This window comes from Phycodurus eques, chromosome 10 (genome assembly GCF_024500275.1).
Source record: "Phycodurus eques isolate BA_2022a chromosome 10, UOR_Pequ_1.1, whole genome shotgun sequence".
NCBI lineage: Eukaryota > Metazoa > Chordata > Actinopteri > Syngnathiformes > Syngnathidae > Phycodurus > Phycodurus eques.
In genome coordinates, this window is record NC_084534.1 from 1,138,110 (window position 1) to 1,151,032 (window position 12,923).

Below are 12,923 nucleotides of genomic sequence, written 5' to 3' on the forward strand. Positions count from 1 at the left end.
GGTATCCTTATCAGGCATTTCATTACAAATAAAACAATAAAAACTGAAATAATCGGCATGAGGGTCCTTTTGATCTAAAAATGTTAAAGTCATGGCCCACTGAATTTCCTATTGAAAATCAATTACTGATATGAGTGCTTGAATTTATGGCAGTTGTTATCTAACAAAAGGTCATAAATGTTTCGAAGAAAGAAAATTATTCAAAAGTAAAATAGTTCAATAGTTCTGTTAATCCCAAATGTCTTTACCGTGAGATGTCCGGAATTAAATTCCATGATTTACATGTTTTCTGAAAATGCTAATTAAATTTGGGGCTCTATAGGATTTTTCTCCTATTGCTTACTATATGCCATTTCCATGACACGTGTATTTTAAAGGGGCCATATTTGATCAAACCAAAATTTTGTCGTCCATCCATCCATCCATCCATTTTCTGAGCCGCTTATCTTCACACGGGTTGCGGGGGTGCTGGTACACCCTGAACTGGTTGCCAGCCAATCACAGGGCACATAGAAACAAACAATCATTCGCACTCACATTCACACCTACGGGCAATTCAGAGTCTTCAATTAACCTACCACGCATGTTTTTGGGATGTGGGAGGAAACCGGAGTGCCCGGAGAAAACCCACGCAGGCACGGGGAGAACGGGGATTGAACCCCGGTCCTCAGAACTGTGAGGCAGACGCTCTAACCAGTCGTCCACCGTGCCGCCCAATCTTTCTAGTGTTTGGGAAATAATATTGTCTCTATGGTGCCTCAGTCAACATGTAAACACATCCGAGTTGTTTGTCACTTCAGCTATTTTTACCGTGAATAGAACTGGAGATTATTTATTTTGTTCCAATACACCAGAGGGATCTGAAGTATGAGTTTAATGAGTAGTCGGGATGAATAATGCTCTTGTATCCGCAGAGTTTGCAGGGCAACACAGGTATATTGTGCAACTGACATGACGTTTATGAAGCTGATTATGTCTTTACCGTGATACACTTTTGTCTTTGCCGTTGTAAAAAGAAGTGTATTTCAATGAGCCACGACCATGTGCTCTGTCGATAAGGATTACCTTTACCATGAAAGCCGAACATTTTGAATCAATCGCTTTTTGAAAAGAGGACTTTAAGCGTGGCTGATTCAGCATGGGAGACATTTACCCATATAAAACCAAAGCGGCATAAAAAAATTTGCCACATTATGTACTTTTTTTTTTTTTTTTTAGACTCTTTACCGTTATTTATCAAATTATATGAAAATGACCTACTGTAGTAATATATACTGCATCAAGGTTACTCAGAGGATCTAAATGTAATTTAAAGGAGGACGTCCTACTCTAAAACATTTTGTCCTCATGCCTGATTTTTTTTTGGGGGGGGGGGGGGGTGAAGCAGTACTAAATTCAAGTGCTTCATCAACTTTCCCAATGAGCATAATAGATAAGTGTGCTTCATACATCTTCAAAGGCCTTGTGGAGTTCATGTGTCAATTGAAAATACAGATCTACTTTATCTTTGAGGCACTTCTAATGTGGACATTATTCAACACTGTCTGTTTTTTCTTGAAATCAAAGCTAACAATATCCTTGTATTATTTTCCCCCCCGGGGGGGGGGGGGGGGGGGGGGGGGTCAAGCTTCAAGCTCTAGTTTTACTTTTATCCCCTGTTAAGTTTCACACAAATGAACGTCTGAGGCTAAAAGCTCATCAAAGCAAGCCACAGATGACAGGAATGTAAAAAAACAACAACAGAGAAGAAACTCACAGAAAACTGTTTAGACCAGATGCATAATATTTGTGATTTAAGAAGCAATACTTTGTAGGTTGACCTCTTGAATAAACCAAGTGAAAACAATTATATTTGACATTAAATAGGGAGGCAAATGAAAAGTCTCCAGTAATCATTACTTTCACATTTCTGTACTGGGTGAGGAGAGATGCCGGTTGCTGAAAATGATCATATCTGTCTTGCAACTGTTGTTTGTACTTACAATCTCAAAAATACCTGTGCCTCTGAGGCAAAATTCCATTGCTTCAAATGAAGCAAGGTGCACACTGTTTAACTCACTATGCTGAGGAAATTGTTGAATCTTGAGTCTTACCTTCGTTATAAAGTCTAGCACGTGTGTGTTCATCTGGCTGAGGTGAAAAGGCAAGCAAGTTTCAGCGTTTGCCCAACGATGGGGCCCTGGTTGTTGTGCAGCCTTGTAGAATCTTTCTCCAGACACTTTGAGATTGACCTGAAGAGACATTGATCTCTGCTGCTTGTTGCCACCGCCATCCATCCACAGACAGCATGGGTGGGAGGGTGGCTGAGAATTTCTCACCGCCTCTGCCTTTTGAGCACCTCCTCCCATTCACTCACTGATGAGAAAGTTCAGCAAATGCAACCAAATCCTGCAAATGGAGAAATCACTTTTCAATATACATGCTAATTCAACATACATCTTGTCGATATTGGACTGCGATTGGTTGGTGAACTAAAGTCTTTGAATGAGCTCAGAGAAAAAAAAAAAAAACTCATTATAACTCATAACTTTCTGCTTTCAAACACAAACTACATATGCAATGTGACACACAATAAGACATGGAAGCACTGGAAGAAGAATAACAGCTTTGATAAAAAGTCATAGGCTCCATTGTTTGTTCCCAATGCTTTATTTATCTGGAACTACTGACTATCCCTGGCTGTCATAGCGACTCCTTATATTAATCCTTCAAAGCTGTGAGACGATGGGATGCAAATACAGCAACAAATTATTTGCGTAATATCCCAACGTGCGCGGCGGCATGGTGGGCGACTGGTTAGAGCGTCTGGCTCACAGTTCTGAGGTTCAGGGTTCCGCCTGTGTGGAGTTTGCATGTTCTTCCCGTGCCTGCGTGGTTTTTTTCCGGGCACACCGGTTTTCCTCCCACATCCCAAACAACATGCATGGTAGGTTAATTGAAGACTCTAAATTGCCTGTAGATGCGAATGTGAGTGCGAATGGTTGTTTGTTGATATGTTTTGCCCTGCGATTGGCTGGCAACCAGTTCAGGGTGTACCCAGCCTCCTCCTGATAGCTGGGATTGGTTCCAGCACTCCCGCGACCCTTGTGAGAATAAGGCGTTCAGAAAATGGATGGATGGATCCCAACATGCGCGCTAGGCGCCACCCGCAGGTGTCGATGGGAACTGCAAAGCTGATCCGGGCGGACTCTCATTTGATGTTTATCCATCCATCCATCCATTTTCTACCGCTTATCCGGGTCGGGTTGCGGGGGCAGTAGCTTTAGCAGGGACGCCCAGACTTCCCTCACCCCAGCCACTTCATCCAGCTCTTCCGGGGGGATCCCGAGGCGCTCCCAGGCCAGCCGAAGGACGTAGTCTCTCCAGAGTGTCCTGGGTCGTCCCCTGGGTCTCCTCCCGGTGGGACGTGCCCGGAACACCTCACCAGGGAGGTGTCCGGGAGGCATCCGAATCAAATGCCCCAGCCACCTCATCTGGCTCCTCTCGATGTGGAGGAGCAGCGATTCTACTCTGAGATCCTCCCGGATGACCGAGCTTCTCACCCTATCTCTAAGGAAGAACCCGGACACCCTGCGGAGGAAACTCATTTCGGCCACATGTATCCAGGATCTTGTTCTTTCGGTCACAGCTCGTGACCATTGGTAGGAACGTAGATCGACCGGTAAATTGAGAGCTTCGCCTTTCGGCTTAGCTCCTTCTTTACCACAATGGCCCGATACAATGTCCGCATCACTGCAGACGCTGCACCGATCCGCCTGTTGATCTCCCGCTACAGAGAGATCTGTAACGGTCCGACCGGAAGTCTTTCTCCCTGGACTCACCAAACTCCTCCTCCCAGTTTTTGCTTCAGTGACCACCAGAGCTGCATTCCGGTTGGCCAGCCGATACCCATCAGGTGCCTCAGAAGTCCCACAGGCCAAAAAGGCCCGATAGGACTCCTTCTTTAGCTTGACGGCATCCTTCACCATTGGTGTCTACCAACGGGTTCGGGGATTGCCCCCACGACAGGCACCGACCACCTTACGGCCACAGCTCCGGTCGGCCGCCTCAGCAATGGAGGCGCGGATCATGGTCCACTCGGACTCGATATCCCCCGCCTCCCCCGGAACATGAGCAAAGTTCTATCGGAGGTGGGAGTTGAAACTCCTTCTGACAGGGGATTCTGCCAGACGTTCCCAGCAGACCCTCACAATAAGTTTGGGGCTGCCACGTGGGACCGGCATCTTCCCCCACCATCGGAGCCAACTCACCACCAGGTGGTGATCAGTTGACAGCTCCACCCCTCTCTTCACCCGAGTGTCCAAGACATGCGGCCGCAAGTCCGATGACACGACCACAAAGTCGATCATCGAACTGCGACCTAGGGTGTCCTGGTGACAAGTGTATGTATGGACACCCTTATGTTTAAACATGGTGTTCGTTATGGACAATCTGTGATGAGTACAGAAGTTCAATAACAGAACACCGCTCGGGTTCTGATCGGGGGGGCCGTTCCTCCCAATCACGCCCTTCCAGGTCCAAGTTCAAGTCCCCCAGCAGAACGACGGAGTCCCCAGTGGGAGCGCTCTCCAGCACCCTCTCCAAGGACTCCAAAAAGGGTGGGTACTCTGAACTGCCGTTTGGTGCATAGGCACAAACAACAGTCAGGACCCGTCCCCCCCACCCGAAGGCGGAGGGAGGCTACCCTCTCGTCCACCGAGGCGAACCCCAACGTACAGGCGCCAAGCCGGGGGGCAATCAGTATACCCACACCTGCTTGGCGCCTCTCACTGTGGGCAACTCCAGAGTGAAAGAGAGTCCAACCCTTCTCGAGAGGACTGGTACCAGAGCCCAAGCTGTGTGTGGAGGCGAGTGCGACTATATCCAGTCGGAACTTCTCGACCTCACACACCAGCTTGGGCTCCTTCGCTGCCAGAGAGGTGACATTCCACGTCCCTAGAGCCATCTTCTGCAGCCGGGGATCGGATCGCCAAGGTCCCCACCTTCGGCCACCGCCCAGCTCAAACTGCACCCAACCCCAATGGTCCCTCCCACAGGTGGTGAGCCCATGGGTAGGGGGACCCACGTTACCCTTTCGGGCTGTGCCCGGCTGGGACCCATACGTGCAGGCGTGGCCACCAGGCGCTCGCCTACGAGCCCCACCACCATGCCTGGCTCCATTGGGGGGCCCTGGTGACCCGCGTCCGGGCAAGGGAAAACCAAGTCCATTGTTTGTCGTCATCATAAGGGGTCTTTGAGGCGTGCTTTGTCTGGTCCCTCACCTAGGACCTGTTTGTCCTGGGTGACCCTGCCAGGGGCATAAAGCCCCAGACAACTTAGCTCCTATGATCATTGGGACACACAAACCCCTCCAGCACGATAAGGTGACGGCTCAAGGAGGGGATTTGATGTTTAACCAAAGAAAATGTCTGTTTTGATATTTCACGAACTCGAATTATTCCAAATGCATGTTGATGTCTGTGTCAAATTTACAAATGCAGCTGTGAGATTTTGAAAATTCTTTGTCTTGATTTGATTCCCAGCAGCATGAAATGTGATTTGAATCACAAGCAGTTGATTTTGCAAAACTAAAGTATAAACATTCCATGTGCTTGACCTGTGATTACAGAAAGTACCAAGTTGAGGTTATTTCATATAAATATATTATTTTAAGGCGGTACGGAAGACGACTGGTTAGAGCGTCTGCCTCACAGTTCTGAGGACCTGGGTTCAATCCCCAGCCCCGCCTGTGTGGAGTTTGCATGTTCTCCCCGTGCCTGCCTGGCTTTTCTCCGGGCACTCCGGTTTCCTCCCACATCCCAAAAACATGCATGCTAGGTTAATTGACAACTCTAAATTGCCTGTAGGTGTGAATGTGAGTGCAAATGGTTGTTTGTTTCTATGTGCCCTGCGATTGGCTGGCAACCAGTTCAGGGTGTACCCTGCCTCCTGCCCGATGATAGCTGGGATAGGCTCCACCACGCCTGCGACCCTAGTGAGGAGAAGCGGCTCAGAAAATGGATGGATGGCTATTATTTTAAACCCATTTTATCAAATTTGTAGACAAGATTCAAGCTGATGGGTGTGGTCTTCTCCGTCCCTCTTTGACACCCCCTGGGGGTACTTAACCCTGGCGCTCGTGTATTTTCTCGCTCTTGTGTTTTTTCTCTCCTCGAGTCTTGCTGGCAGCTCGCCAGACGGGCTGGCCTTCGTCCCCCCTCCCCCCTGCCCTTTCTTTGTTCGGACACACGGCTCAGTAACCGTGGGCCTTGGACATAGAGACCCGGCTTCCCAGCCTCTCCATGGGCCACTGCTAGGCGATCAGAGTAGCTGCTACTAAGGTAGCACGTACGCTTCCAGCCAAGCGTAATCTCTATAAAATTGCCAGCGAGCCACAAAAAAGGCAGGAAGAGACACGGGCATACTCTCCCAAGAAGGTGTGACGAACAATCATTTTTCATCTTCCGTTTTGCATTTTTCTACATCTTTTTTTGCTGCAACAAAATCTGTTGCCTTGCTTCCGGAGCCGCTTCCAGAGAGAGACTACCACCCACCATCTTGAGCCTGCAGTCGTGAGTCGATGCGGCAAAACTTTTGCCAGACTGTATAATATTAGTGCCTAATAATTTCAGGGAAATTACAAGCTTCAGACAACAGCTCAACTTTGTCCTCTCTCTTTCTCTCTCCCATCCGCACGCTCACGTTTCCAACTTTAGTCCAACACACGATGTTCTATTTCCCTATTCGTACCCCTATTTTCCATCGTTTTATCATTATTAGTGTTCTTTTCCTTTACTTAGACCACTTTGTGTGTTTCCCTCTCGATCCTTTGTAGCTGTCATTAAATATACTATTAAATTACACTCTTGGTTGTATTTTGTGTGTTCTGAGTTTAAGTAAACCTCTGTCATCAAGAAATAAAAAATTCAAAAAGTGTAGCAACTTTCAGATTACCAGACTGATAAAAAGGTTTCTTATCACTTTCCCTAAATTGTATCCATGTAAAAAGTGACATGGGTCCCCTTTAATAGGTAAAATTAGTTTGATTTTAACAATGAAACTTAAAATTACGGTAAACCGGAAGTAACGCAAAGCGTCGCTTTCGGCTTATTATTTTCTCCTAAATTCATTCATCTTCCATTCCGCTTATCCTCACTCGGGTTGCGGGGGTGCTGGAGCCTATCCCAGCTATCTCCGGGCGGGAGGCGGGGTACACCCTGAACTGGTCACCAGCCAATCGCAGGGCACATAGAAACAAACAACCATTCACACTCACATTCACACATACGGGCAATTTAGAGTCCTCAATTAATGCATGTTTTGGGGATGTGGGAGGAAACCGGAGTGACTGGAGAACACCCACCCAGGCACGGTGAGAACATGCAAACTCCACACAGGCGGGGCCGTGATTTGAACCCAAGTCCTCAGAACTGTGAGGCAGATGTGCTAAAAAGTCGGTCACTGTGCCGCTTCTCCTAAATTAATTCCATTTTTATTTGACTAATATACGCTACATTTGTGCTAATATTTTATTACCCAGGCAGATTTTGTAAGATGGGTACAATTATTTAAAGAAAACATACAGGACCAGGGGAAACACATTAAATGTTATTTTAAAGGGATTCAAATTAAACGGTCAAGCATTTCAGAAAAGCATTATCATTAAACAAACCATAAACATAAAGACATTAATGATGGTTGTTGTTCAGTCATCAGTCATAGTTAAAAAAATAATATATATATTTCACAAATTCTGCCAGGGTATGTAAACTTATGAGCACAACTGTGGATATACACAGTCATACCCCTGTCATGTTTACTTGTTAAATGTTTACTTGCCTCCTTATATTATTACAGACAGTATATTACATACAGTAAGTTGATGGATATGTAGTTGTGAAATCAGAAGTCAAGGATAATAGTTTAACTATTGGTCAAGTTACTGTAAAAAGGGTTCAATCACTAAAATGTTTTTGGAATATCTCAACATTTATTACATATGACAATTTGATGTTTTAGTAAGGATTTTAGTAAGAATCATGGAAGTAGATGCACTTGATTTGCTTTCGTGGGCCACATAAAATGATGTGGTGGGCCAGATTAGGCCCCCGAGCCATGAGTTTGATGTCTTGTCATAATATCACCTCCAAAAAAAAAAAAAAAAAAAAACATCCATTCAACTCTTCTCATCTTGGGTGTGGGTCATTTCAGGGCACTGAGAAAATTGGTGTTGGCATCTGTGGGGGCGTGCTGTCCCAAGTTTTAAATGCAATGCTACCCAGGATGGGAACATCTAATTCGCACACACTTGGGAAACAAAATCAAACAAAACATGGCTTTTATGTGGTGTTTATTGAAAATTCAGCCGGACAGAAAATGTTTTTAGGGGACAGACAGGGGGACAGAGGGCTCAAGCAGATTAGCGGTGAGAACCACAACAGAACAATAGTGAGACAGATATTTAAACACAAGTACTGTAACATTACAACAGTTGTTTGTAGATTGGTGGTGGGGGGTGGGTCTGGGGGTTGGAGGGGGGACACCCAATGAGGACATGTAATAACTAACCAAGAGAACAAGATAAGAGAGGACAGAAAAGGATGTGGGAAAATGAGCAAGGCAGAGCTAATGACGAATGGTGCGGTGGGATTCTTTTTTAGTGTCTAAACACCTGTAAGAACCTGTGAGTTGATATGTTAGTATAACAGTAACGGTGTTGTTCCCAGCACAAGTAATTAAAGTCTATACTTTTTTCTATCGAACTTATTAGTGAATGAACACCATATCACAAGTTGTCTGTTGAGCAGACATACTGATAACTTTCCATTCACATAATAGGGCTTTTCCACCAACCAGCCCAGGAACTTTGAGTTCCTCTGCAAAAAGCAAAAGGTTCCTGTGGCCCATGTGGTTTGTGTTCCCATTGAATTTATTATTTCAGAGTAGTTTAAGGAAATTAGGCTTATGTTGCTCATTACTGACACTTACTGGATCGACATACCTAAACAGATTGCGCAACAGAAGCCTGCAGATGACTATGTATGTGATTTATCAGCCGGAAAATGCAAAAGAAACATGAGAAGAATAAATCACATGTAGTCATGTGCAGGCTTCTGCATCCATCTATCCATTTTCCATATCGCTTTTCGTCACTAGGGCGTGCTGGAGCCTATCCCGGCTGACTCTGGGTAAGGAGCGGTGTACACCCGGAACTGGTCACCAACCAATCGCAAGCCACATATAAACAACAACCATTTACACTCACAGTCACACCTACGGGCAACTTAGAGTCTTCAATTAACCTTCCATGCATATTTTTTGGGGATGTGGGAGGAAACCGGAGTACCCAGATGAAACCCACGCAGGTACGGGGAGAACATGCAAACTCCACACAGACGAAGCCAGATTTGAACCGGGGTCCTCAGAACTGTGAGGCATATGTGCTAACCAGTCCTCCACCGTGCCAGGCTTCTACATTTATTTATATATTTATCTATTCAAAAAGAAAAAAAAATTCTACTGTGTTGGCAATTCAGGCAAACACATTTTTCTTCATGCAAGTTCTCCAGCTTTAGAGAACGTTCATTCATTTGCCTTTTTTGGACCTTTTATTCTCCATGTGCAATGATGTAATTTAATATTTGACTGATTTAACCTATATCAGATTGTACAGTTTGTATATGCATTTGCTTCTATTTCACTTTGTTTTACTCTGCTGTCTACAGCCAGGTTGGCATTGCAAATACCTAACCTGGATAAGGTAAATAAAAAACACATGAGTTCATGGACAGCACTTAGTCAGTTTTTAAATACAGCAGTGTAGTGCAGTACTCGCCTCCAAGCCCGGCTTCGGCCCAGCGACATAAGCTTGGCAACCACAGAATTTGTCCAGCCTGCCCCTTGTCCACCAAGTGCGGCTCAGCGGGAAAACATAAAGATCGGTGTTTGGAAACCACGCGCCCCAGGAAGACGCACACGGCCCCTTGGGTTCGGAGCTCCGCTCCTTAGTGGAACGGAGGCAGCCAGTGGTGGACCTTGGCGGTGAGGCCGCGGCACATCTTTAATCCTTTTAAGGATTGCGTAACGCGGCACAATGGCGGCTCTGTGAATGGAAAAAATAAACGCCTACAGAGGTCTGTCAACTAATCAGCGTTCGTCAGCACAGCCCGCCCCTTCAAAGAGTTCCTGGTAGCTCTATGAAGACCCTACCCGACAGGAGGAATTAAATAATCCCGGGGGGACCTGAGTAACATGGTAGTTTTTTTCGGTGGGGACACAGGGGGAACTCAAGCTACCAGGGTGCCTAGGGAAGTTCCTCCAAAGTTTCCTGCAGTGGGAAAGCCCCTAATGGCTCTGTATAACAAGCCAATACGAGTGAGGGGCCATTGCATGATTTCCTTCCAGACGTTATATGTGAAGGGTGGGTCAAATGCTTCTGGGACATTGGACAGATGTACCATCCCCAAGTGTTTATGCTGCTCAAAACACTACACTCATAATTCAAAATAAGTGATGCCTTTCCTTTTCAGTATGTTCTGTCATTGCTCTTCTTCTTCTTCTGTTTTGAGGGCTAGTTCCAGCAATGTATATTCATATTCAGATATTCATTGGATAATGGCATTGTCAAAAATGAATTTGTATAATACATACATACATTACGATATATCCATCCATCCATCCATCCATCTTCTCTCGCTTATCCGAGGTCGGTTCGCAGGGGGCAGTAGCTTTAGCAGGGACGCCCAGACTTCCCTCTCCCCAGCCACTTCATCCAGCTCTTCCGGGGTGATCCCGAGGCGTTCCCAGGCCAACCGAAGGACGTAGTCTCTCCAGCGTGTCCTGGGTCGTCCCCGGGGTCTCCTCCCGGTGGGACGTGCCCGGAACACCTCACCGGGGAGTCGTCCAGGAGGCATCCGAATCAGATGCCCCAGCCACCTCATCTGGCTCCTCTCGATGTGGAGGAGCAGCGGCTCTACTCTGAGATCCTCCCGGATGACCGAGCTTCTCACCCTATCTCTAAGGGAGAGCCCGGACACCCTGCGGAGGAAACTCATTTCAACCGCTTGTATCTGGGATCTTGTTCTTTCCCACAGCTCGTGTCCATAGGTGAGGTAGGAACGTAGATCGACCGGTAAATTGAGAGCTTCGCCTTTCGGCTTAGCTCCTTCTTTACCACAACGGAGCGATACAAAGTCCGTATCGCTGCAGACGCTGCACCGATCCGCCTGTCGATCTCCCGTTCCATTCTTTCTTCACTCGTGAACAAGACCCCAAGATACTTGAACTCCTCCACTTGGGGCAGGATCTCATCCTCGACCTGGGGAGGGCACGCCACCCTTTTCTGACTGAGGACCATGGTCTAAAATTTGGAGGTGCTGATTCTCATCCCAGCCGCTTCACACTCGGCTGCAAACTGCTTCAGTGAGAGTTGGATGTGACGGCTTGATGAAGCCAACAGAACCACATCATCTGCAAAAAGTAGAGCTGCAATACTGAGGCCACAAAACCATTACAATACAAGCATTACATATCAGATTATGATGGTTAAATTGTAAATGGTGAACGTTATTGCATTTTGTTGTGGTTGGTATTTGACAGCAAACAACTAACTATTACAGAAAAAAATTTTGTGATCACTCCCATAACCCACAACCACAAAGGGCTACTCTCAACAGAATATTCATCATCAGTAAACTTCTATCCCAGCTGCCTGCCATCTGGCATTAATCTGAGAGGAGCATTCACAACTTTTGTGGACATTTTTGCTGTTAGAATTCTAATCGTAAACATGTGTCATCTGTGAATTGTGTTGAATGAAAGAACTGAACATGTTAGAATTGTAAGGTAGTATTGTGTGTAGTTCTTAACTGTGCAATAATCACGACAAAAAGCATTGCAGCAATTTATATTTTACATGTGCTGCTAGGAGTACAAAATTAGACTGCAACTGACAGAACGGCCAGGAGTATCACTGGTACATTTTATTCATGAACAACCAATATATACTATATGATCGAATTAAGTAAATTCAAGTTACTTTTTTTCAGTGCACCCACTCTTGGGGAATTGTACACTGCGAGAACTAAGAAAAGGCAAGGCAAAATTCACTAGGTACAATTATTTGGGTGGCACTATCGAACATCCATCCATCCATTTTCTGAGCCATTTACCCACTATCGAACAATGCACATTAAAACTAGAAGACAATTCAATTTACACACATGCATACAAAATTAATACTAGTTTAAAGCACATACACGTAATACACGTTAACATAAATGAATTGGAGTCACTGATGGTGTAGTGGTACACTTGCCTGACTTTGGTGCGGGCAGCGTGGGTTCAGTTCCCACTCAGTGACGGTGCAAATGTGAGTGCGAAAATGGTTGTTCGTGTCTATATGTGCCCTGCGACTGACTGGCGACCAGTTCAGAGGGTAGTACGCCTTTCGCCCGAAGTCATCTGGGATAGGCTCCAGCGCCCCGCGACCCTAACCAGGATAAGCGGTGTTGAAAATGGAGGGATACATTAATTTGTGGCTGTGGAACAGTGACCGACAGGTGAGCACATCTGCCTCACAGTTCTGAGGACTGGGGTTCAAATCCTGGCCCCACCTGTGTGGAGTTTGCAAGTTCTCCCTGTTCCTGCGTGGGTTTTCTCCGGGTACTCCCATTTCCTCCCGCATCCCAAAAACATGCATGGTAGGTTGATTGAAGACTCTAAATTGCCCGTAGGTGTGAATGTGTTCGCGAATTGTTGTTTATTTGTACGTGCCCTGCGATTGTCTGGCAACCAGTTCAGGGTGTACCCCGCCTCTCGCCGGTAGATGGGTGGGATAGGCACCAGCATGCCCGCAACCCTTGTGAGGATAAAGCGGTACGGAAAATGGATGGATGGATGGATTATTTTATGGTCCTCAACTAGTGCATCATAAAATAATTGTC

General features: G+C 46.1%; 1 protein-coding gene across 4 annotated transcripts in view; it reads right to left on the reverse strand.

Moving 5' to 3' along the window:
* Nucleotides 1-2,376, reverse strand: part of LOC133408737 (uncharacterized) — a 52,453-nt gene extending 50,077 nt beyond the window's left edge. For all 4 annotated transcript variants that reach the window (XR_009769318.1, XM_061687917.1, XM_061687915.1 and 1 more), the window contains exon 1: nt 2,094-2,376. Coding sequence is in view for 3 of the 4 variants with exons in the window: in XM_061687917.1 (XP_061543901.1) it covers nt 2,094-2,348 (255 nt within the window). In the remaining variant the exon portion in view is untranslated. The remainder of the gene's footprint in view (nt 1-2,093) is intronic.
* Nucleotides 2,377-12,923: the final 10,547 nt, after the last annotated feature.